This window comes from Vulpes vulpes, chromosome X, assembly GCF_048418805.1.
Source record: "Vulpes vulpes isolate BD-2025 chromosome X, VulVul3, whole genome shotgun sequence".
Taxonomy (NCBI): domain Eukaryota; kingdom Metazoa; phylum Chordata; class Mammalia; order Carnivora; family Canidae; genus Vulpes; species Vulpes vulpes.
This window is the reverse complement of record NC_132796.1, coordinates 87791283-87818379: the sequence shown is the minus strand read 5'-3', so window position 1 is coordinate 87818379 and position 27097 is coordinate 87791283. Positions and strand designations below refer to the sequence as shown.

Sequence of the window (27097 nt, the reverse complement as noted above, 5' to 3'; positions counted from 1 at the left end):
AAATAAAATCAACTAGTTAATAAAAACTTACATAGAATATATCATTCGTCTCAGTTTGGCTGTTATTGACTTCTACTTGGTAAGATAAGCATCTGCTATAAAAATTCTGTGGATTCTTCCATTGCACATACAAGTTACCGTTTTGGAAGAAGAGACGCTTAATATGTGGGGGATCAGGTTTCACTGAAAGACAGAAATAGAAGAACCCAAATTATCTTCCAGAATTTTGTTTGATGAGGTTCATATATAGGTAGAGATAATGAAGGTCATGATTAATGTAGAAAGTTTATTTTAAACTGCTTCATAAAATGGATCCAAAAAACATTTTTGGGGCATCTGACAGATAACGTGAGCTCTGGCCTGCATCCAGTTAGAACATGGCCAGGGTATAATCAGGACATTTGGCTGTGAAAAAAGAGAATAAAGAAGAACAATAAAGAAAAGAAGCACTGGGTCAAGATGTGCATCCCCCTAATGGATGATGAGGGGCACCAGGGGTTTCCCCAGCAGCCACTCACTTACGCCAAAGGCCACAATTAAAACATTAGCCTAGTTTGTCATATACCGCAACATGGATGAACCTCAAGGACATTATACTAAGTGAAATAAGCCCAACACAAAAGGACAAATGCTATAGGATTCCACCCATACGAAATATCTAAAGTAGAAACAGAAAATAGAAAGCTGATTAGCAAGGGCTGGGGGAAGGCAAATTAGTGTTTAGGGGGGCATGGAGTTCCAGTTTTAAAAGATGAGAAAGTTCTAGAGGTCTACTGCACAAAAATGGGAATATACTTAACATTATTGAATTGTACACTTAGAAATGGTTATGATGGGAAATTTAATGTTACATGATTATAACTACAATCAAAGTAAAAAAAAATAGCCTGGTCTATTTAGTTTTTCAGGAGTCAGCTATGCTTAAGACTAAGCAACAGAAGAGAGCGGAAGATTAGTGGAATGCAACTTGAAGATGTCATCTTCCAGCTGAGAAGGATTTCCCTTTATGTCACCACTAATCTCTAGGAAGAAGAGTAGCAAAATGAGCTTTAGAAGGTCCATCGGGGACAATCTGCCAAGCAAGGGGAAGGGCAGAAAAGGGCTCTGCTTCAGATTATCCTACTTGGCAAGTTACCATAACCTTAATCCTCTGGCCTTTGGTCCACAATTAGAATTCACTTGTGTAACGGTAAGTGAAGGGGTGGCAAATAGTGCTCTGCCCCCAGACTTGGGAACCTTTGTCAATTCGTGGTTATTTGCCTATAAATTTTCTGTATACCACTTAACCATAATCTGAGCTCCCTATTGGGATCTTACAGCAAATAAATAAACATGATGCTTACAGTAGTCTGCTTTTGAGATCTACAAAATCCTTCTATACCTCACATCATTTGGAACTCTGGACAGTCCTTTGAGGTCAAGAGGTACTATGGACCCTGTTTTACAGATGACAAAACACTTAGGAGTTTATACGCTTTGTCCAAAGTGAAAACCTAGGATCTCAAGCAGACTTCTGTTTTCTTTCTAAGAAACCAACATTTGGCTGCATTGGTTGTTCTGAGTGGTTGGTACTTATGCCACCCAGCATAGTAGCTAGTTTGAATATCATCTCTGATCACTCCTCCTTCAGTCGCAGCCTTTTTCCAACGAAGAGAAAGATTCTTCAGGAACCATATTTTATTTTCTTCTGCAGCATCACCCTCTCCAGGGTCATAAGCAAAAGAGAACAGATCATAAGAGTCAGACAGCCTGTTTCCAGTCTCGGTTCTACAGCTAACTGAGTGTTCAAAGTCCTATCACACTCAAGCAAATAAGAGCAAAGCATGTGGCAGATGTGCTCAATAAATATCAGAATTTCCAAGCCTGCTTCTTTAAAACAAAAAAATCAAATAATGGTATACATACAGTCTTTTTCTCTGGGAAAAATCTTAAAACCAAAATCATTGCTTTTTTTTTATTATCTGTACTGATTGTTCAAAAGACACACTGTCATACAGGACTTCTAAAACTTACCATGAGAAGTTAAAGGCACTATATTGAAGGATGGTCTAATTTTTCCTGCATTATCCTTGACCACTACTTGGACACTGTGTTGTTCAAAACTGGAATCCTTCAAATTAGTCAGAGCAAAGGAACAACCAATGTGTTGACCTTCTCTATAGATGTCTTCGCATTGAAGGATTTTTCCCAGGCTGCTGTGCCTGCAAAATATGAGACAACCTTCTGGATTACTTTTAACAAGGTGCTCAGGAAACAAAGGCAGACATTTGTTTTCTTTTAAATGACTGAAGAGGACCATGAAAGACAACATTTGCAATATAGAAAAATAGCTTTGCTTAAAACCCTATTTTATTATTGATTGATTGATTGATTGATTGATTGATTTGAGAGAGAGCACAAGTAGGGGGAGTGGCAGAGGGAGAGGGAGAAGTAGGCAACCTACTGAGCAGGGAGCCCGATGAAGGGGTTGATCCCAGGACCCCAAGATCACGACCCAAGCTGAAGGCTGAGCTACCCAGGTGCCCCAAAACCTTATTTTATAGTGTGGCTCCATTTCATACTCTTGGAAGAAATAAATGTTCCTTTTTGATGAACACTACTACTTTCTTAAGTAAGCTCTATACCTAATGTGGGGCTTGAACTCACGACCCTGACATTAAGAGTCACATGGTCTACCAACCGCGCCAGCCAGACGCCCCAAATACTGGTACATTAAATAGCTATGAAAACTATAGGAGCCCTGACTCCTTTTCCTCTTCTGTTTAAGGGATGTACAAGGCCAGCAAGAGTTTTATGCTTCCTGAAAATGCCTCATCTGCTGAATTCCATGGTTTTCCTCTGGTTCTTCTACCTGCCTGCTTTGTTTTCTTGGCTTCTCCTCCCTCTTCTCTTCTCCTCTTCTCTTCTCTGAGGGTTCACATTTTATCCTCAGCCCTCTGGCACATGCCTCTTTACTGCTTACTCCCCTCATCCATTCTCCCCCAGTTGATCATTTCTATCCCTCGACTAGAATTTCTACACTGGGGATTCCTTGGAGCTAGTCCCAGATTTCTAACTGCTCCAGTGGAGTGTTCCACTCTGGCCTCAAAGTCAATGGCCTTATGCCCTCTCTCCCCTGCCAAACAGCCTGTCTTCTGACCTTCCCCATTCCCATCAGAGCACGCTTTCTCTGGACTCCTTGATTACGGCCTCTGATATCACCCTTTCCCCTCTCCTTTCCCTATATTCCTGTCACCATATTCCATTACTTCTTCCTTCACAGAGCTCCTTGGATTCTCTCCTGCGACATTCCCAGAACCCTCACCCTGTTTAATGTCCTCATCACTTCAGGCTTTGTGTCCTCTCCAGTATGACCTCTCTGACCTTCATTATTAGTGCCCTCCAATCACTGCCAGATCAATGTTCCAGGAGACAATGGTTTTCTATGTGTTTCACTCCACAGTGTGGCTATAGCTACCTTCCATGACCAGTCCTGCTGGCATCTTATTTCCAATTTCACACCTCTATGCACAACTTTCCCCAGTGACCATCAGCACCTAGTGCAGTGCGGGCAGACAGAAGGTGCTCACTAGGCTTTTTTTGTCTAGGCTATCAAAGGATTCTGTTTTGTGGTAGCTGGCAGGACAGAGTGAACCCCTACATCAGCCATAACCGGAGTCAGGCAAAGGTTCTACAGAAAAGGAAGGCAATTTTTAAAATGAACTAAGAGTGACAATTCCCAAACCCTTGACCTGGTACCTCTGAATTATCTGTAGTTGTATACACTGCAGATTCCTCAAGCCCTCTCCCGGGAATCCTACTCAGCAGGATTTTGCCTGGGGCCTAGGAATCAGAATTTTGATGGCAATTCTCCAGGGGATTCTTTTGAAAATCAGGTTTTACAAAACTCAGATCTACTCTCATAAATTCAGTCAGCTAATCTTTGACAAGGGAGCAAAGACAGTTCAACAAACGGTGCTGGAACAACTAGATGTCCATATGCAAAAAGAAATGAATCTAGGCACAGCCCTTACGCCATTCATGAAACTAAACTGGGAATGGATCACAAGCCTAAATGTAAATGTGCAAAACTATAAAACTCTTAGGAGATGACACTGGGAAAAACCTAGATGAGCTGGGGCGTGGTGATGACTTTTTAGATACAATACCAGAGAGGATGTAGGAAAGAAATAATCAGTCCACTGGACTTTATTAAAATTAAAAACTTCGGTTCTGCAAAAATCAATAGTAAGAGAATAAGAAAAAAAGCCACAGACTCAGAGAAAATATTTGCAAAAGACACATCTGATAAAGGACTGCTATTCAAAATATACAGAGTTCTTAAAATAATAAGAAAACAAACCACTCAATTAAAAAATAAGCTAAAGACTTTCAGACACCCCACCAGAGAAGATATACAGCTGGCAAAGAAGCATCTGAAAAGATGTTCCACATAATAGTCATCGGGGAAATGCAAATTAAAACAAGTTGTTACCATACACCTATGAGAATGGCCAAATCCAGAGCACAAACAGCACCAAATGCTGGGGCTGATGCAGAGTGAAAGGAATGCTACTTCATTGCTCTTCGGAATGCAAAATGCTACAGCCACTTTGGGACAGAATCTGGTAGTTTCTTACAAAACTAAATATACTCTTACCATAGGGTCAGCAATTACGCTCCTTGGCATTTACCTAAAGGAGTTGAAAACTTACCTCCATGCAAAACACTGCACACAAATGTTTATAGCAGCTTTATTCATAATTGCCAAGACTCAGAAGCAACTAAGACGCCCTTCAGGGGGTGAACACTTAAACTGTGGTGCATCCAGACAATGGAGTATTCAGCATGAAAACAAAAGAGGCATCAAGACTTGAAAAGACACGGAGGAAACTTAAATGCATATTACTAAGTGAAAGAAGCCACTCTGAAATGGCTGCATGCTGTATGATTCCAACCACAGGAACCTCTGGAAAAGACAAAACTGTGAAGACAATGAAAGATCAGTGGCTGCAGGGGTTGCGGAGGGAAAGATGAATAGGCAGAGGACAGAGGAGTTCCAGGGCAATGAAAATACTCTGTAAGATGTTATGATGACAGACATGTGTCATGATACATTTGTTCAAACCCATAGTATAGATGACACCAAGAGGGAGCCTGAAGGTAAGGTATGGACTTTGAGTGATTAAGATGTATCAGCGTAGATTGTGACAAATGTACCACCCTGGTGGGGGATACAGATAATGAGGGAGGCCATGAATTGTGGGGACACAGGCGTACATGGGAAATCTCTGTACCTTCCCCTCAATTTTGTTGTAAACCTAAAATTTCCCTACAAAAATAGTCTTTAAAAAATAAACCCCAAAATTCAGATCTAATCTATTTACTCCTTCAAGGGTTGTGCGAAGAAATATTTAAATATAGAAAATGGGGGGCACCTGGTTGGCTCAGCTGTTTGGGCATCTGCCTTTAGCTCAGGTCATGATCCCAGCGTCCTGGGATCAAGCCCAGCAGCGTCAGGCTCCCTGCTCAGCTGGGAGCCTGCTTCTCCCTCTCCCTCTCCCTGCTCGTTCTCTCTCTCAGACAAATAAAATCTTTTTAAAAAATACAGAAAATGCTCTTGTCTCTTATTGAATGGTACATAAAGTTTTTTTCCTAGTTGCAGGCCCCTTGTGGTTCATGAATGAATACAATCCTAGAAACTAAGTTAGTACCGTGGCCAGTTTTTAGGTCAGACAGCCCTGGAATGTTTTCTACCCACACCCAGAAAGTGAAGAAATTTATGACACTTTTGTTACATAACTAAAAAAAAACCATGCAGAAAATTAATTTTTTTCAACTAATGAGAGGAACTTCTCTAATGGGTAATTTTTACTATTCATTTTTCACTTCTGTACCTTGGGTGTTTCACATACTCTCATGGACCCCAGATAGGAAATTTAAAAAAAAAATTTTTTGTCGTTGTAATTTGGACAAAATAACAAAAGGGGAAATATCGGTTTTTGAACAGACAACTTTGGAGAACTTCTTGCAAAATATTAGATAAGAACCTGAGCCAGAAGGCATTCAGGTGCTTCCTGTTAAGATTCAGACACTGAAATCCTCTGCAGAAGAATCACACTACAGACATAAGGAGGAAATTGACAAATTTAAAGACCATTTCCCTAAGCCTAAAGATGATTAATGTGGTAAGAAATTCCCTAAAATTCATTGGCAGAGCTAGTCTGCAGCTATTAAGGTCAGGCTCTTTCAATGCCAGCCAGACTTGCCCTGTAGGACCACAAGTCACTGCCCTGGGGCTTCAAAGTAACTCTCCAGTTTCTAACTGGGGAGTGGGGAAACATTCTCTGGCAGTTCATTTGACATGATTTAAACTGTACCTAAACCAATTCCAAGTGCTTGATAATTAACAGGCCAAGCATCTGCTTTTCTTTTGTGGTTGTGATTAGAAAGGATCTCTCTAGGGGAGGGCAGGAGTGGAGGAGGTAAGGACTAGCTGCTAATTCTTCCAAGTGGGGAAAGAAGCCCCCAATGTGTACTGGTGACATCTGCAAGGGAGTGGGGATGAATAATAATAATAATAATAATAATAATAATAAACCAATATAGCTCACCTGCGTCAATCACTTCCTCTATATATGTTAGCAGTTGGGCACGGTTTCCAAACATGTTTCACCCAATAGCAACCCTGACAACAACCTTAAGAAGTAGCATCAATATGACTCTGCCCATTTAACAGAATATATCTGTTAAAAGAATAAGCTGCAGGGTGCTGAGGGCAGAAGAATACATCATCTGTGCTGGCACCACCCAAGGACATTTTCTGGGGTTACAGAACTATCTACTGCCTGTGCTATCCAACGCCGGAGCCACTAGCCATGTGTGAAATTGACTAGCAAGACTGAGCAATTGATTTTCACGTGACTTAATTTTAATTAATTTAAATTAATTTGTAAACAGTCATGGGTGAGTTGTGGCTTCGTACCAGTTAGTGCAGGTCGTGTACACTACAGAAAGAGTCCACACTGATGACTAATGCTGGAACCACGTATAACAAGAAATGGTAATCCTGACACCCATCCCCCTCAGGCACCAGTGAACCACCACTCTCCTGGGGTGGCTTCATGAGCCACCTCCAATGGTTGTAGATTATCCTCTGCACAGAGGCATCAACTGAGGACTGACAGCCAGCCTAAGCACCATTTGCTCTCAACTTTGGCTGTGTCAGCCCAGATGAAGAGGAATATTTCAACCCAGAGAAAGAATGCTTTTTCAAATTGGTGGGTCCAATTTTTTATCATTTGTTCATCCAGAGGGGGCTCAGGTTTTGCACTCTGCACTAAGACTTGTTTTGTGCTAGTACACGCCTCAAGGTATTTCCCTATCTTTGGGTCGTAAGAACTCCAGGGACCAGGCCACTGTTCACCTCCAGCACCACCCTGACTCCTATATCCGGGTTACTTTCCCACACAGTTGGCCATGGAATGAGGTACAGTTTTAAGACTTTTCCTTCCTTCCCCTGCACCTTCTATAGACACAGACTCTAAAGGTTTTCCCTGTGATTTTACCAATAACAACTCCAGGGAGAACAGGAGGAGTTAACAGCATAATGAACACAGGGATGCTATCAACTTCTAAAACATCTCAAAAGCCTGTACTAACAGCTCTCCCCAGACTACACTGCAACATCATCAGAGCAAAGCTATTCTTTGTAAGACTTAGTTCCCTGGCTCCTGCACTGGCAATTCTCTGGGGAGTGCGACCTATTCAGTCCTCTTCTCTTTTTACTCCTGAACCATAAAGCTCCTGAGTGGCTTACCCCTCCTAAATCCTCATGCTAATCCCAAATGTTCTGTAAGCTTTGGACCCCACCAACCTTTAAAACTTATTTCTGGAGCACCTACCATGCGGCAGGCACTGAGGATAACAAGACACAGCCCCTGCTGTCAAGGGAGAAGGCAGCCTGGGGAGGGCTACCGCTAAGTAAACAGGAAGTGACAACACAATGTGCTGAGTACTATGACACAGGAAAGTGCAAGGTACAGTGGGACACGATGACCGGGCACGTATCTAGATCTGAGAGGTCAAGGAGGGCTTTCTGGAAAGGAAGTGATGTCTGAGCTGAGATCAGGACAAAGCAGGGGCGTCCAGGTGAAAGGACCAGGTCTGGGACGTACAGGGACGTGGCATGCTTCCACTGTTCTGTTAGTGTTTGAATGGTCTGTTTGAGGAACTGAAAGGAGCTCAGCGAGGGCTGGATGGTAGGATGCAAGAGGGTGGAGGTGTGTAGAAGGAGGAAGAGGAGGAGGAAGAAAAGGAGGAGGTTGGGCCAGAGGGGCGGAAGGAGCCAGGTCAGAAGGGGCTTTTGTCCAGAGTGCTGAGGGGTTGGTTTGGACTCTATCCCAAAGCCACTGGGGAGCCACTGTGTGGCTCTAATTAATAAAAGGAGAAACAAATACCACAAGTGGGCAAGTGAAACTCCAAAACCTCAAATGAGAATTGTTTATCTCGGGAGAAAAAACAACCCTCAAGACTGAACCACACCACCTCAGTGCCGGCTGGCTTCACAGACAGCACTTCTCAACTCTGTCAGGAGTGCCCCTGCAACTGGGGGGTTGGAGTGGGCGGGGGGGGGGGCGTGAAGGCCAAACCTGGGAGCCAGACTGGAAAGCCAAATAGTCTACTGATTTCTGCCTTGTAGTCCAGGACAGACAGAGGGCTCTGAGACACCAAAAATATGTCTCATCCAGCCATCTAGCAAAATGGACATTGTAGGAGCAAAGGCCACATTTTTCCTATTGGTTTTGGGAGTCCTGGACATGGCACTCCACACCCCATCCTCTCAGAAGCAGTCTGAAAGAAAGACAGAGGGAGGAGCAAGGCCCTGTGGAGGGTACAGTGCTGACCCGAGGTCTCCTGCTTCCCCAGCCTGGCATCACACTGACAGCACACGCCCGTTCCTCAATGCTCTTCCCCAGGGCCCCATCTCGGACAACCCCCCATCTGTGCAGCCCACACCCTTCATCCAAGCCCCCAGCCTTGCCCTACCACCACCCCAAGCTCCACCCTAGCTTCTATAAAGTCGGTGCCTCTGCTAGCCTTCATAATACACTGTTATTTTTATACAGGTAATTGTGTCGGGTGCTGTCTCCCCCTCTACATTTTAAACTTTACGAGCAAAGAGCCATGTTTCTTATCTCTGCAGCCTAGTCAGTGCTTCACCCACACTGTGTGCCAAATAAAGTCTTACTGAATTGAATGATTAACCTGGTCCTTTCTTCCTTGTTCTGCTGCTAATAATCCTAGGCTCTAAAAGAAAGGAAATGCTTAAAGATTAATTTAGAAATTCAACAAATTTTGTGGATGTGCTCACAAATCTCAGATATAAGTTATTTTGTGGGAAGCAAACCTACTTTTTTTTTTAATAATTGCTTTCTCATCAGTTCCTTAATTTTTTTTAATTGATGCAGGGCTGACATACAATGTGACATTAGTTTCAGGTGCTGAGTCAACTTACTTTTTATCCCTGGGCATGGTTATAATTTTCCTTTTTAAAGGTAGACAATAATCACTCATACATTGCTGGTGGGAATATAAAATGATATAGCCACTCTAGAAAATAGTTTGGCAGTTTTTTATAACACAAAATATGCAATTACCATATGACCCAGCAACTTGAGCATTTATTCCAGAAACAGGAAAAGTTATGCTTACATAAAAACCTGAATAGGAGTATTTACAGCAGCTTTATTTGTAATTGCAAAAAATTAGAAACAAGATATCCTTCAATGAATAAATGTTTAAACTGGCACATCCATACCATGTAGTAAATTTTTTTTTGAATTACTGATACACATGAGTTGGAGGACTTCAAGGGTATAATGCAGAATTTAAAAAAAAAAGTCAGCCCCAATTACATGCTATGTCTATTCTAGTAACATTCTTGAAATGACAAAAATATAGAGATGGAGGACAGATGAATAATTGCCAGAGGTTAGAGACTCAGGGAAGAGGAAGGCAAGGAGCAAGGGGCAGAAGGGAGGAGGGTATGGGTATAAAATAGTAACTCAGGGGATCCTTGTGGTAATGGAACTATTCTAGTTTTTACACATGTGATAAAATTACATAGAATCACACACACACACACACACACACACACACACACACGAGTGCATGGGACACTGATGAAATTTGAATAAGGTGGGTGGATATAACCACAGCAACTTTCTGGTTTTGATACTGCATTCCAGTTATAGATCCTATTACCTTTGGGAGAAACTGCATGATGGGTACACTGAGATCTCCCTGTACATTTTTCCAACATCATATGGATCTACCACTACTTTTTAAAGATGCTTTTAGAAACTAGGCTTCTAAAAAAGTAGATGCATCTTCCACTGAAGCAAAGTGCCCATTTTCTTGGGTTTGTAAAAAGAATAGGGATAAAGAAGCTGTGGTATATATACACATGGGAATACTACTCAGCCATAAAAAAAAAATGAGCTCTTGCCATTTGCGACAACATGGATGGGCCTGGAGGGTATTATGCTAAGTGAAGTAAGTCAGACAAAGACAAATACCATATGATTTCACTTCAATGTGGGATCTGCAAAACAAAACAGACTCTTAAGTACAGAGAACAAACTGGTGGTTGCCAGAGGTGAGGTTGGTTGAGTGAAATAGATGAAGGGGATTCAAAGGCACAAACTTCCAGTTATAAAATAAATTAAAGCAGGGGGATGAAAAGTACAGCATAGGGAATATAGTCAGTAATACTGTAATAATGCTGTATGATGACAGATGGTGGCTACATTTATTGTGGCGAGTACTGAGTAATGTACAGAATTGTTGAATCACTATGCTATACACCTAAAACTAATATAACACATGTCAATTTATACTTTAATTTAAAAATCATGATAGGCAGCCTGGGTGGCTCAGCGGTTTAGCGCCGCCTTCAGCCCAGGGCGTGATCCTGGAGACCTGGGATCAAGTCCTGCATCCAGCTCCCAGCATGGAGCCTGTTTCTCCCTCTGCCTGTGTCTCTGCCTCTCCTTCTCCCTCCCTCTCTCTTTCTCTCTCTCTCTCATGAATAAATAAATAAAATCTTAAAAAATAAAAAAATAATAAAAATCATGATAAATAGGGGGCACCTAGGTGGCTCAGTTGGTTAAGTGTCAGACTCTTGGTCTTTGCTCAGGTCATGATCTCAGGGTCAAGAGATCGAGTGCTGCATTGGGCTCTGTGCTCAGCAGGGAGTCTGCTTGAGATTCTCTCTCTCCCTCTGCCCCTACCCCACTGTACACACTCTCTTAAAATAAATAAAATATTAAAAAATAATAATGATAAATAAAGCCCAAAAAACAAGATTGTTCTTTTCTCAATTTTAGTTTTTAATGAGGCTGGAGACCAACACTCCCCAAATAATCACAATCAGTCCTTCTCCCCAAGTATCCCATACACACTCACCAGTAGTAGAGAGTATAGTTGGTGTCAGGGCTTGTATTCCTTCCAGGGAGCCAAGTACACTTCATGTAGCTAAGGTTGTGCCAAACACATTGTAGCTCAGTCACAGCCGACTCAGGATCACCTAGAATATCCAGCAGAGGGTTTAGGATGCTTCTCTCCCTGTCATACAAACCTGCCAATCCCTCTGGGGCATGGGAGATGGTGAGAATGTTTTACCAGACAGCCAGTCCCTAATCTCTCATCCTATTTTACCCAGAAGGCACCCAGGATGGAAAAAACCCAAATCTAACTTGTTACAACTTTCTCTCTCACCTCCAGATACCAAGAAAATATCTTTATGATCACTGAGGGACTCTAACTCTGTACGCCTAACTACAGAGAGTTTAAAGGTCAAATAATATTTCAATGGTAGGCAATGAATATGGAATTCCTAAATGAACATGAAAACACAAACGACCCATATATCTACCCATCTTTAAAGGAAAACAAGTCTATTGAGTTAAAATTTACCTTCCTGTCTTCTGACTGATACTAACACATCTCGTTTTAAAGACTAAACAAATATTCCTCCTGAAGCAATTTGGGGGAAAAGTGAGCATAGCTCTTGGTAGTTGTTTACTGTGCATTAAGACTTAAGGAGCTCTGCAATCTTTATCATCTGAAAACTCTACCTTTATAAAGCCTTTTGTTTAAGGCATCATGTCATCAAGTTAAATGCCTATGTTTAAAATGCAAACTTGCTATCCCTCAGGATTCTCAAAGAGGTACTGTCTGGAGGCATCATCAACCACTTTATTGTCCTAATACAATTTACGCTTTTTCAGATTATTTATTAAACTTCTAAAGAAAAGAGAGTAGGGGAGGTAAGATGTTTTAAACCATGTTCCCAGCCTCCTGGCAATACCGAATTTTATTTTACAAATAGGACTTCATCTACTTTTGACCTGTGCAAGGCAGGTAGACAGAATGGCCAACAGGCCATGTAGTGCTAAGGTTCAGAAGTGGGAGATGGGACCCTCCAAATAAGGGGCAGTATTATATTTATAGATGATGCATATCCAGCATTTACTCTTTGCCGGGCCCTATGCTAAGCACCTCATGTACACTGACTTCCATAATCCTGTCAAGGTCCTGGGAGGCAGGGACTTGTCATCAGCCCCATTTGACAGATGAGGAGAGTGAAGTGGGTAGGGGCTAAGTGATCCGCTGAAAGTCACACAGCTGTTACTTGGCAGAGCTGAGACTCAAACTTGGACATCTGGGCCCCAGTAGCCCTGCTCTTAATCAGGATAAGCTCCTCCCTGCATGCAACCCAAGTGCCAGAAGAAACTGGGTAATGGGCAGGAAGGGAACTAAGGGCCAATGACCAACCTGACTACGGGACAGCTTTTCCTAGGCCAGCAGGCTCATTTTCCTTTTCTAATGTCTTTCCCCAAATATGTTTCACATATCAAGCTAATCTTTCTATCGAATGAGGAGGGCAGTATTTGGGGTATTTTTAAGACCCTGGACCCGTCATCTGAAGACCAATAGCAACTCACTCAGTTCCCTTCTTCCTCATAAAGTGGATCAGGGTAATAATATATGCCTTGCTCACTTCACAAAATAAGCTTATGAGGCTCAATTTAAGGGAGGATATATATGTGTGTATATTACATTCCAAATTATTCAATGTTATAGAACTATAAGGCACAGTTATTCAAGTACTGAGCACCTCGAAGGCAGAGACATCCTCGTATTTACCATTGTGCTGTCAGCACCTAATACAAGTGCCTGGAACTTATCAGATTCAGCACATATTTGAAAACTGAATGAATTAATGAACACTGAACATAAACATATGGATAATGTGCATTTATTCCAACAAACAGTGCTCTTTCAGTTACCTTCAGGCGGCGGGGTGCACTTTTCCACCAAAATGCTAGGATTGTCACTTTCATTGGTGCTGCACTGGGACCCCACTTGCAGACAAATCCTCTCATTCAGGGGCACTTCTTTTGAACGATGAGTTTCAGGAGCAATTTTCTAAAGTCAGGAAATTGTACAAAGGCATTGCTCTAGCAAACATACAGCAATATGCTTAGGTAATAAAACATCAGCATGGTCAAATATGTAAAAAAAAAAAAAAAGGAAGGTTATCAGATGGCATACACTGGTGACTCTCAACCTGCAGTGATTTTGCTCTGCCCACCCCCACCATCCCGGGAGGCCATTTGACATTGTCTAAGAACATGTGTGTTTGTCACGACTTAGGAGGGGGCTGCCACTGGCGCCCCAAGACAGAGGCCAAGGATGGTGTGAAACACACTACAATACACAGGACAGTTTTCCGTCCCCTTACAGCAAAGAATTATCCTGCACCAAATGTCACTAAGTGCCACTAGTGAGAAACCCTGGTAGAGATAAAAGATAATTTCCCACATTTTAAATGCATAAACATCATGACATTTACCTATAAACCTACCATGCTAACACATCAACTGTCTAAAAGCACTTTTAAAGGAAACACAGGAAGATTATCAAAATTCAATTCCTAGGGGTGCTGGGTGGTGCAGTTGGTTAAACATCTGACTTTTGGTTTCGGCTCAGGTCCTGATCTCAGGGTCCTGGGATGGAGCCCTGAGTTGGGCTCCATGCTCAGCACGGAGTCTGCTTGGGTTTCTCTCTCCCTCTCTCACTGCCTGTCCTCCTCCTTGTGCATTGTCTCTCTCCCAAAAAATAAATAAATATATCTTTAAAAAAAATCCACTGCCTAACTAGGCTCAGTATACTATCAAGATCAAGATAAAAACTGCCTTAAGAATCCAGTAATCCTGGTCACCTCTGAGGACAGGAAGCAAAGGGGGGCCTTGGACCAAAGACAGACTTTTCATTAAACTTCGTTCTGTACTGTTTGACCATTCTGACTACTTCACACAAACACAGAAATCTTAAGCATTGCTTTATGCCCTGAGTATACCGCCCTCTTATTCTAAAAAAGTAGATGGGCTCTGTGGAACTACAGAAAACCAGCTTATATACTGCATACAGATGGAAATCACAAACCTGGTCATTATGACTTAGGATCATGAGATTAGAGGGCTCTTTAGGAAATTAACATTTCCCAAGCTGACAGAGTTGGAATAATTAAGAACGAAGCTGCTTTTAATCAGAGCTCCAAGGAGTTTCCTGTTTTGCAATAGTTTCTGACTCAAGTTGGAGATAGCATTTCCTTCTATATACGTGCTGATGGCCCTGAAGTGGAAAATTATTTGTCATAGTTCCCTCTGTCTGCCACCCTAAGGAACTACTCTGCCACTTCCCATGCCTGCTGCCAGCAGGAGCATGAGGGCCACCATCAGACACTCCCCAAATCAAGACTTAAGGATGCTCTCCGAGAGGTAGCTAGCAAACCAACAATTAATGAATCATAGCAAAGTTATGAAAAAAATCACATTAGTGAGACTAAATAGCTCTCAGGCCCAAACAAGACAGCACTCTGAAAAAGGCACTAGCCCTTAAGAAAGGACAAAGAAAGGCATGTGCACAAACCTCTGGCAGGGAGGAAAGGAGGGGGGGTTTGGCCCCATGGGCACAGAGCACTTCTGTTCCACCTGTAAAGCTATGCCCACCTCCAGTGAGACCTCCAGCTACTCTCAGACAAGTACATTTTCACAACTAATATCTAATTCCTTCATAAGAAACCTACTTATCAGGGCACCTGGATGGCTCAGTGGTTGGGCATCTGCCTTTGGCTCCGGTCATGATCCCGGGATCCTGGGATCGAGTCCCACATCCAGCTCCCTGCAGGCAGCCTGCTTCTTCCTCTGCCTATGTCTCCGCCTCTCTCTCTGTGTCTCTCATCAATAAATAAATAAAATCTTAAAAAAAACAAAAGAAACCTACTTATCATTTGCCTTTCTATATAGTTGGTGCCTACCAGGATGGAACACATCAGTTAAGCCAACAGAAAGGATGTTTTCTGGATGTTTCTAGGATATTTTTTCACAGTGATAGTTCTCATGGCAAAGTAAGGAACTGGCCCTTAAGAAATGAATGTGTGCTGAGGGGATGAGGGTTCTTAGCCTGTGAAGGTGAAGACCAGCTCCGCGATCATAGTAATGGTGGCACAAAAGTCCCAAGTGCAAATTTCACCAACGTCCCGGTTTTCCTAAGCTCTAATCCTATATACTCCTAAAGGAGCCACATGGATACAAGGATCCTTGATAATTCTTATTTGGAAGCTGCCTCTGCACCCTGAAGATACCAGGGGTGTGTGTGTGTGTGGGGGGGGACATGTATGGTTAAATGCCATAAATTAGCATCATCATGGGAAAAATCCCAGTTCTCTTATTATATTAGATATTGTTCCAGTGAGAGGGCTGAGGAATTTTATTACACAGAGATTTTCATTATAATCAAATTTTTTATAATCAAATTTTTTTAATTAAATACTTCAGTACGTAATCTGAATCTTGTACTGGGGGCATATAAATAATAAATCAGAAAAGATATAGTAGGGGGAAATAAAATAATTTTTAAAATCTCTTTCTGGGGTGTCTGGGTGGTTCAGTCAGTTAAGCATCTGCCTTTGGCTCAGGTCATGATCCCAGGGTCCTGGGATTGAACCCCATGCCGGGCTCCTTGTTCAGTGGGGAGCTTGCTTCTTCCTTTCCCTCTGGCACTCCCCTTGCTTGTGCTGGCTTTCTCTCAAATAAAAAAAAAAATCTCTTTCAAAGCTTAAGGCAAATGATATTAAATTGGCTTGAAAAAAGTAGAAACCTCAATTGTCAACAATCACCCAGCCCAGCACATCTCTATCAAACAAGGAACTAAATCCCAGCAGATCTTGATGAGGTATGTCTGATGGCTCCCACGTGACTTTCGGCTGTGGTGACTCATTTTGCTGGTAGCTGCTGTATGACATTATGCTCCACCCCTTGGGGAATCTGGGCTTCTTTGAAAATTTATTGAAAACCAAGGCCAGAGTCCTGAATTGGTCCCTCCCCTCAGGACCAACGTTCATTTGGCTGGATCACATCTTTCCCGATTCCAGATTCCTTTCTCAGTAGAAAAAGAGAGTCAGCCTCAGTTTTTGCCTTCCTGGATGCCTGTATGGAACAACAGCTTTTTAATTTATTCACCTAGTGAAACTTGCTATCTCTTGGTGATGAAAGAGATTTAATCAGATGCCAAAGCAAATAAATCAACATTCTTTTAACAACAAGCCAAAAAACAAAAATAAAAACAAAACTTGATGCCAGATCCTTCTTCTATCTGCCAGATTGGGAAACCAGTAGATATTGCTAAAACAATGGTGGAGGGCAGCCACTTAAAACTAATCTTGTACTTGTAAAAAATTATCTATGAATCCCGGTCTCTCGTGTTAATGATCCTCCAATTTGAAGATTGAAAATGACCTCAAGGGTTTATCTCATTTAGCAAGTTAGGACCATTAGACAGTCCCATAAGCCCACTTAACATATACAAAGTATCCTAAAACCACTATTTCAATATGCTTCAAAGCATATATATGGCCCAGTTTTTGTCTGATGATGTTAATGCTTTGTCCAAAGGATGAAAAGGGAAATCACTTCTGCCGTTCACTGTCAGCCTCAGAATTGTAAACCTCAAAAGGTTAGACAGGAAATCTCCCATCATAGATTAGAAGGGATAATCCATGTTTATCACAAATGTAGCATGGACAGCCATCGACACTGTCAAATGGCTGGAATATAAATGAGCAGGCCTTAAGCAAAGGTCACCTTTATGGTCTCCAGATGGTTCCTTCAGGGGCAAAATGGAGGGCAATATTAGGTTGAACCATATGTCCTAAAGAAGCAACAATTTCATGTGATTCAACCTAATAATAATGATGATGATGATAATAAAAGATGATGATTATTGAACATTAATGTGGTGCCAGGTGCATTACCAACATCATCTCCTTTCATATACCCACCATTCACAGGAAGTAGGTCCTCCCCCAGCATTTTACAAACAAGGAAATGGAAGCTCAGAGAGGTTAAGTGACTTGCTTGGGTCACACACCTTGAAAGGGGAAGAGACAAATGCTGAAACCTAATTCTAATTCCATTGCCTCCTAAAGTTGCTTTCAAGTCTGAATTTCTGTATCTGTACTGTGGAATTAGTCCCATTTCTAGGCTAGACTATCACCATGTCTACCTGATTGATCCTTGGGTGTGCTTAGCTGGCTAGTGAATGTGGACCTGTTAGGAGAAAAGGCGACCTCTCCTCGGTTTCAATGAGATACTTAGGCAAAGCTCTTAAAGGTCTTTCCCATAACTTCTCAAGGCTGAACTAGGAAAGTTGCCACCAAGAATCCAAATGCCTATGGCCCCTCCTTAGGAAACAAGAGGAAGCCAACAGTGTGAAAAGGGGAACTCGACTCCTGAAAGTATTACAGGCTTCTGAACGAAGAGCAGCTCTTTTTTGTGTGTTGCTTGCTTTTTTTAAATCGAAGTAGAGTTGTAAACATACAACATATTAGTTTCCAGTGCACAACCTAGTGATTTGACGTTTTTATACCTTACTTGGTGATCCCCATGATAAGCCTAGTTACCATCTGCCACCACACAGAGTTACTATAATATTATTGGCTATATTTCCTTTGCTGTACTTTTCATGTCCATGACAAACTGCAAGTCTGTACAACTTAATTCCCTTCACCTGCTTCACCCATTCCCCCATCCCTTGCAACCATCAGTTTGTTCGCTGTATCTATGAATGTTTCTGTTTTGTTCCTTTTGTTTTTTAGATTCCATAAGAGTGAAATCATATGGTATTTGTCTTTGGCCCATCTATGTTGTCACAAATGGCTACATTTCATCCTTTTTTTATGGCTGAGTAATATTACATTTGCATGTGTGTGTGTGTGTGTGTGTGTGTGTGTGTGTATCAATGGAAACTTGAGTTGTTGACTCTATACCTTGGCTATTGTACATAATGCTGCAATAAAAACAGGGGTGCATGTATCTTTTTGAATTACTGTTTTTATTTTCTTCAGGTAAATATCCAGAAGTAGAATTGCTAGATCATAGGGCAGTCCTATTTTTAATTTTTTGAGGAATCTCCATATTGCTTTCTGTAGTGGCTGTACCAATTTGCATTCCCACCAACAGTGCAAGAGGGTTCCCTTGTCTCCACATCCCCATCAACACTTGATATTTGTCCTTTTTTTAAAAAAATGATTGTTTTTAAGTAATCTCTACAGCCAGTGTGGGGCTCAAACTTACAACCCCAACCAAGATCAAGAGTTGCACATTCCACTGACTGAGCTAGCCATGTCCCCCAGTATTTCTTGCCTTTTTGATACTAGCTATCCTGACAGATATGAGGTGATAGATCTAACTATGGTTTTGATTTGCATTTCCCTGATGATGAGTGATGTCGAGCATCTTTACATGTGTCTGCTGGCCATCTGTACACCTTAGTTGGAAAAATGTCTATTCGGGTTTAGAGGACTTCTTTTAAAACAAATACTTCTGGGGCGCCTGGGTGGCTCAGTCGGTTAAATGGCCGACTCAACTTCAGTTCTGGTCATGGTCTCGGGGTCCTGGGATTGAGTCCCATGTCAGGCTCCATGCTCAGTGGGGAGTCTGCTTGAGGCTCTCTCTCTCCCTATCGTCTTCCTCTGCCCCTCCCCACTGTTCTCTCTCAATCTCTCTCTCTCTTTCTCTCTCTCTCAAATAAATAAATAAATCTTTATAAAAAATTTAAAAACAAAAAAATAAACAAAATGCAAAAACTTCTAAGTTGCTTCAATTCCTTATCAGTGAACACCTAAGCCATGATTAATACCTCAGCAGAAAATGGGCAAGGTCGGCAGTTTAGCAAGTTTACCTCAAGAGGAAGAACCTTTTCCATCCTCACTTTATTATGTTTTCACATACATTATGTGTCATGTCCCAGAGAGCCAGGGAAGTGTGCAAAGCCATACCTGACATAGCAGAAAAGTGAGGCTCAGGAGGTTAAAGTAACTCACACAGGCCACGGAAACGGCTGAGTGGTACGCCAAACTAGAACCAAGTTCTCCTGACTCTCTCCCTGCCACCAAGCTGTGTGAACACGATGATCTCGCGATTCACTGATCCACAGCACTGTCACTAGTAACGACTTCTTATTCAGTCTCCTCACCATCCCAGGCAAATTCAACCCCGAATGGCCCTGCCTTCTCCCCCCACTGAAAGAAGGTATAAAGACAGAAAACGTTTTTGGACAGGTGATCTGATGCTTTGAAGAATCTGTCAACCAGAAGGGGCTACAAAACCAACAAGGCCTGAGAGAAAACTCCGCTGAATAAGACTATCATAAAGAATCTGAAATTATCCAACCTTGTTAACAAAAAGGCACTGATGCCAGTTGTCTACATCTGACTGGGAAGGCTGCGAGTTCCACTGTCTTCTCCCTGGCCATTAGGAAACCCGGTCCACCCTATCTGCCCCAACATCTTATTTTTCCTCCTGCCACATGGCCATTTACTCTTGCATGGCCTGGGTCTGGCTGATCTGTGGGCCTGTCACCAGCAAGACGGGAAATGCGAAAGCTCCCTGAGAAACTGGCAGTATGGCATGCACACGACGCTACAGGCGGGAACACAGGAACACATTTAACATAATTATTTATTGAGTGCCTAGTAGATAAAGATATCTAGTGTTTCCTAACAGAGTAATCACACTGCATTTGATTATCAGATAATGAGCAAATATTTTCAAATGTTCAAATGCTCAGTTTCTTTCAACAGTCTTGTCAGTCATTTTCCAGGTGTAATTGGGAAACGGCCCCAAACAAAATTCCCACTTTGAAGTAAGATCAGAATTCCATTTATTCTCGGCTCTGACTCAGAGTGTTCACTTTACCTCATCAATGCAGTACGTTGCAGAACACTTACCTTATCCTGTTTGTTGTCGAAATGACTAAAGTACCGTAAGGTGCAATTCGGGCTGGCTCCCTCGGGAGGATCCCATGTCCATATGACCGTGCAGAGGTTTTCAACAGAAACACTCAAATTCGTCACAGGTGGCTGAGTTTCTGCTCAAACCAAGCACAAGAAATACATTTATCGACATCAGTCAGTGTTTTTAGTGGGCCATTGACTCCATTCCTTCTGGTCCTAGAGGCCAAGAATAATAAAACTGAGTTCACAATAGTTACCATTTACTGAGCTAGGCACTGTTCTAAGCGCTCTCCATGTTAATCCATTGGTTCCACACAACCATCTTGCAAGACAGAGTCTATTAGCCTCATCTCAAAGATGAAGTGATTGAAGTCAAGGACACTGAGTCATTTCCCCATGTCCCATAACTCATGAAAGGCAGACCTGGGATACAAACCCAGAAAGTGTGGCTCCAAGCCTCATTTTTTTTCCCAAGCCTCATTTTTTTTTTCAAGCCTCATTTTTAACTACTTGCTACGGTGTGGATGCTGGACCCAGGAAGAGTATGGTCTTAAATTTACGTTTTCCTCCTGCAGGAAATCGGGGTTCCCTATGCTTGGGATTCTACACCTCACTCGATGCAGACACTTCCATCTCAGCAGTTCTGTGGGTGAGTTTAAGCAGCACACCTTTAATCGTGCTTGCTAACGTGACCTGGTAACTGTTTTTTATAACTTTTCCAAAGAAGTACTGAGAAAGATTTAATAGTCCTTGTTGTTCCCCTGAGGTCTGACACTAAACAGCTGGGACTGTAGCTTTGACTAATCTGAAGAGGGAAGGAAAGAGGAGAAACTGAACCAGTATCTTAAAAATATGTCTCATTTGGAGAAAACTCACCACTCTGTCTACCAAATATTTAATGACTCTCTTATTTTGGACCCAGCTCTATCATCAGGGAAGGGAGTTTTAATGCCTCTGGCAAAAACAGGGAAATACAGAGAGTGGGGTGGTGGGGGGAGGAAACATCATCCCAAACTTTGCTGACAGCTCCTGAGATCAGGACTACCAAAATCATCTGCCAGAAACTGGATGAGGCGTGTACAGAAACTGTCCAATCTTTGAAGCTTTTCTGTAAGTTGAAGATGATTCGAAAATAAAGCTGATTAAACTATTTAAAAAGAACAATCCCGCCAAATTGTCCAAAGTTGCAAAGTTAATTGTTAGTTATTAATTGCTTACAGGCCACTGTTGTCTAAATTTATCAATCCAGAGAGTTGTATTTTAGACTCTATGCCAACCCTCTGGAGTACACTGGGCCTCTAACATAATCTGTAAATACTTATGCCACTACCTTCCCCTTTAACAGAACAAAAAATTCCTTTTGTCCCCAAACAGGAGCCCCATAGGCACTACATAGTTGGCATTTCCCCAGAGGTCAGTTTCATTCATAGTAGTCTGCAAAGGCCCGGAACCATCAATATTCATTCCCTCTCTCCCAACTCTTCTACCACTAGTGTTGCCACAAGGCTGACCAAAGGCCCAGCTGTGGGGAGAGCAGCCCAGAGCAGGGCCAGTGCAAGCAGAAGACGCCTACTACACTGCATCAAGACCCAGCTAGGCGTCTGGAAGCACCAATGGCTGGGGGCGACGGTGCCAACATGAGGATTCAAAGTGATTACTGGCAAGTACAGCTACTCCATTTAGGCCTTTCTAACATCACATCAATGAAACTTTTAAAGACTAATCATTTGTCAGCTATACAGGCTCTAGTAAAACCTTTGTTCCAGGGCACCTGAGTGGCTTCATCGGTTGAGTGTCGGACTCGGTTTCTGCTCAGGTTGTGATCTCGGGGTAATGAAATTGAGCCCTGTGTTGGGCTCGTGCTCAGCTCAGAATCTGCTTGAGACTCACTCTCCCTCTCATTCTGTCCCTCCCCACACCCCCTCTTTCTAAAACAAATAAATAAATCTTTAAAAAAAGAAAAAATAAAGGGGCACCTGTGTGGCTCAGCCGGTTAAGCATCTGTCTTCGGCTCAGGTCATGATCTCGGGGGTCCAGGATGGAGAAATGCATCCCCAGGCTCCCTGCTCAGAAGAGAATCTGCCTATCCCTTGCCCTCTGCCCCTTCCCCTCTCCCCCGCCCCGCGCTCATGCACACACTTGTTCTCTCTCGTCTGTCTCTCAAATAAAATCTTAAAATAAATAAGTAATAAAAAATAAAAACTTTGTTCTTCCTAAAGATTATAACCTACTTTGGCCTTATCGGCCTTATTCTGTACTTTTCCACAAACACACTCCAGCAAACTTGTTGACACTCTACCTTCCAACTCCCACACAAAAATTAAAGCCCTGATAATAAAAAAAATTACCTATTTACGGTTCACATAAATCACACTTCAATTTTCAAGGCAATTCACAAAATCTATTTTTTAACCTCAGTATTTTGATAGAACAATACCTGCCTGATTTCCAATCTCTTGAATGGGTTTATTTTTCCTCCATCTGTTCTTAAGTGTCCTTTAGTCAAAACTTCCAATTGGTTTGGATTTTAGGCTACTTGTGCCTATCTGTCACCTTTTTTCCCCCCTAATGGTTCCTTCCATTTCCCTTGAGATTTTTCTACGTCCTATACTTTAAAATACATACATGCACACGCATACTTGTCCTGAAACTTTAAATACAATGTCCACACTTTTAAATGTATATGAATACGTGTGTATATGTAACACATTGAGATATGTACATAAATAAGTGGTGACTGTACTTTTCCTAAAGATCTCTAACAGTTCCTCATATGTAAGACATAATATAATTTCAATATAGTGTAGGATTAAGAGCCAGACTCTTAACGCTGGAGCCAGACTGCCTCAGTTCCTGTCCCGGATCTGTTACTTACTAGCTGGCAAGCTACTTAACCTCTCTATGCTCTAGTTTTCTTACATATAACACAAGGATAATAATAATAACCCACAAAAAAGGGTTATTTGGAGGATGAAATGAGTTAACAGATGAAATGCTCAGAACAGTGCCTGGCACAGAGCAAGTGCTATATAAATGTTAGTTATCTACATTCTCCTCGAAGAAACAAAACAGCTCTAAACAGTTGCTTTGGTCATCTATGAAACGGATACATGTCCACAGCCTATGGACAGAACGAGTTAGACATCTAATTTCAACCATTTCTTAGAAGTTGATCACTGCCTTCCGAAAAGGAAATGGGAAGGAGAGGGAGACTCAAGTTGCTCCCCCCAACTTGACTTCAAACCTCAAGTGAGTCTGTATGGTTAACTGGCACAACATACCGTTCTACTTAGGAACTGACATGGTCAATGCTCTTTCTAATAAGGCATGCTGCTTAGGGAATAGTTTTGCTCTCTCCTTTCCAATCCCAGGAGCTGGCAGAGGCATGCATATTCTGGGAAGAGTTAAGGAAATCACAAAAGTCATATATGAGTCACCACCTTCTTCCCTTATATCTACTCAGTAGTCATCAATGTCTGTTTTTTTCTTGCAACATCCCTTTTAATCATCCCAATCACACGAATGCACTCTGCTGGGTCCCGTGAGGCAGGCCAACACCAGTAAATCAGGGCCCTGGACAGGAGGCATTCATAACACATCTGTCTAGGGGACATCTTCAATCCTGGAGTCCTGTGGAGCTTTACACTCCAGCGATGCCTGTCACCCACTCAAGTCTCCCCGCTTGCTTCTCCTCCCATGTCATTCCCCTCACGCTGCGCCCCACTCAGGGCCTTTGTGGGCAAACGGAACCCTTCTGCCAGGGCTGACTCTGCCAACGCACCCTCCTGCCAAGCCCAGCTGCTCGCTGCTCACAAAGGAGCACTCTCTCCCCCTCACTCCTGGCTCTCTGCTCCTGCTATTCTCCACCAACTAGAAAGAACTTCTCTGCCCACTCAAATTCCACGCATCCTGAAGGTCTAGCTCAAGTTTTTACCACTTCCACGCAAGTACCAGCCCTCACAGCTTTCCCTCTTTTGGATGCCTCCAGCGCTTGTTGTTTGGAGCACGTGCTGTGGCAATTATAAAGCAAGTCTCCAACACACGGTCAACCACTTCTTAAGAGATGACCTATACCTCCGTTCATGGGTCCCAACCAATCCTGCCCTGCCACTCCGGGAGGTGCCCAGCTCCTCTCCCAGCCAAGGACTCCCCTTGTTCTACAGAGGGCTCAAGGGCAAGACCTCTGGAGGCAGGCCGCCAGGACTGGAAGCCTTGTTCCCCTCTACCACCCACAGGGCTTGGAGCAAGGCTCTTAACCTCACTGTGCCTCAGCTACCTCATATACAAAGTGGGACTCACAGCAGCACCTTCAAGATAGGTTTTGTGTAAAGATTCATTGAAACAACATAAGTGAAAAACTCAGAACGCTGCCTGGCACAAGAGTATATTAAACACTAAACGTATGCTGGTTGTGGTTATCAAGACATGCCACCATGTGGACTAGCAGCCTAAAGAGACTAAACTAAGCTGGTAACCTAATCATTTTAATGAACACGGAGATTAGAGCTTAGGAAGCGCCCTTAGAATTTACTGATCAGAAAACTGCCACGAGAGGATGGGGAAATGACTAGACCAGAGCCCCACAGCTGGGAAATGTCAGAGCTCTAAAACTTAAGTTCCCTGTTTCTTTTCTTTCCCCTTGGTCATATCTCCTTGCAATTCTATCAGTATTTCTAATAGTAAAGAATTTTCTGTGTTCTAAGTAACCAAGTTACCAATGAACCGCTGAGACAAAACTGATTAAGGTGGGGGTTGCCGGGAATTGTCTAGAAGACCAGCTGTTGTTTCAGGTGTGTGTGGGAGTCTGTAGGAGGGTGGGTGTTGGGGCTGGACGGTGAAAGTCAGGAGCCTAATGAGCTGGGCAACCCTCAACACGTCCCCTCTTTTCTCTGGACTGAGCTTCATATGATTATGGGAATCGGATCTCCCCACGGGAACTGGAGGTGCACGGTGGGGGGCAGTGCAGCAAGGATTATGCTGTACACCCTGAGGTTCCTATGTCAACCTCCACAGCCTGGCTCAGTGCTACACAAGGCGGACGCTTGAATAATTATTAACTGAAACCTCCAAACCTGCCCCAGGCCTCCACTTTAAATGCCACCTTTTGAGTAAGGGCTTCCCACTTCACCCTATTTATAATGGCAACCCCCTTCTCGCCTTGGTTTTTCTTCATCGTACTTGGCGCCATCTGGTATTTTACTCCCCGCCCCCGGCCTCTTCCAATAGCACAGAGGCTACGCCGGGCAGGGGCTTGCTCGCCCCCGCATCCTCAGCCCCTAGAACACCGCCTGGCACGGAGCAGACGGCATTCGTTTTGTAGACTGAATCAACAGAGGGCATCAAGATTTCCTAATCACCGCTTCAGGCTGGGTCTCAAAGCACCACACACTGGTGAAAATGCAATAAGCAAACTGTGGGCGTTTGTGTCAATATGGTAATAAAAGCTCTCAAATTCGGAGCTACTATGGTCACCCAAACGTTGCCAGAAGGCCACTCAAGCCAGAAGCTGCCCATAAGAAAATTGTTATGGATTTCACGCTAGAAGTCTGCCAGGTTGATCACTGAAAAGCTGCCACTCGGGGCCAGGGGTACGTATCCACACGCCAACTCCCCGTAGGTAGTAGCTTGGCAACTTTCCCGTAAACCGAACAGTATTTCCAAATATAAGGGCTATTAAAGCAAACAAAAAGGCATCCACCCGGATGCTGCTCCGGGTTTCCCAACGGATAGCTCGAGCGCCAGAGGAGGCCGGGCCCTCTCGTCGTTTTCCTTACGAGGCCCGGGGTCTCCAGGAGCGCCCTTCCACTCCACCTCGGCACTCCACCGCGGGGTACCCGGTAGGGAACCCCGGCCGCCGGCCCGCTGGTTCCCCGTCTGTCATCCCCTCCGCGGGGCCCGTCCCGGGTCCGGACCCGCCGCCTCCGACGTCGCGGGCACCTTTCTGCCCCGCGCCGGGCGCCCGGATCCTCGGCTCTTCCCGACGACGGGAGGGAAGTGCGGCGCCAGTCGTCGTCCCGTTCCGCCGCCGCCCGCGACCCGGGAACGCCCGGTGGCCCCCGGGGCCCCCAGCTCGAACCGAGCGCCGGAGGCTGTGGTCCCCCAGCGCCCGCCCTCGCCGCCGCCCGGGCCCGCGACAGCACTCACCGGTGGGTGCGGCGACCCCGCCGCCGCGGCCGCCGGCGGCGGCGCAGAGCAGCAGCGCCCACAGCCCGCAGAGCCGCGCCGGCCGCTCCATGCAGCCCCTCTCCTCGGAGCCCGGCCGGGCCGCGGGCTTGGCAGTCTCCGCCTCCTTCGCTCCCTCTCCCACTTCCCGGCTCCGCCGCCCTGGAGCCTGGGGGCCGGCGCAGACCGGAAAGGCCGCCCCGCCCACCCGCCGCAGGTAACCTGAGCCGCGGGCGCGGGCGCAGGGGGCGGGGCGCCGGCCCCACCACGCCGCGCCGCCCGCGCCCCGCGCCGCTCCGGCCCCTCTGGAGCCGCGGCCCCCGCTACGCTGAACTTCCTCGAGCACGTCGCGGCCCAGCCCGGGCGCCCGCCGGTCCCGCCCTCCGCGCCCGAGCCAGCCCCGGCCGGCGGGCCGACGCGCCGGGGCTGGACCCCGCTGCGCCCCCGGGCAGGGCCGGGACGGGAAGGAGCCTCGGCCCGGGAGTCTGGAGGCGCGGCTCCCCGGCGTCGGCCCTGAGCCCCGTTCCCCAGGCCCTGCCTCCAGCCTTGCTCTTCGCAGCGCACGTCCCCGGGGGGCGCGGTGCGGAGAAG

The 27097-nt window shown here is 44.2% G+C and overlaps 1 protein-coding gene across 1 annotated transcript in view; it reads right to left on the bottom strand.

Moving 5' to 3' along the window:
- The window catches only part of IL13RA1 (interleukin 13 receptor subunit alpha 1), a 53423-nt gene extending 26635 nt beyond the window's left edge, over positions 1 to 26788 (bottom strand). The window contains exons 1-6 of the mRNA XM_025986773.2: positions 26489 to 26788; positions 20339 to 20478; positions 13335 to 13473; positions 11449 to 11569; positions 2014 to 2201; positions 32 to 183 (exon numbers count right to left, since the gene is read on the bottom strand). Of these exons, the coding sequence (XP_025842558.2) occupies positions 32 to 183; positions 2014 to 2201; positions 11449 to 11569; positions 13335 to 13473; positions 20339 to 20478; positions 26489 to 26579 (831 nt within the window). The 5' untranslated portion in view covers positions 26580 to 26788. The remainder of the gene's footprint in view (positions 1 to 31; positions 184 to 2013; positions 2202 to 11448; positions 11570 to 13334; positions 13474 to 20338; positions 20479 to 26488) is intronic.
- Between the last annotated feature and the right edge of the window lie 309 nt (positions 26789 to 27097).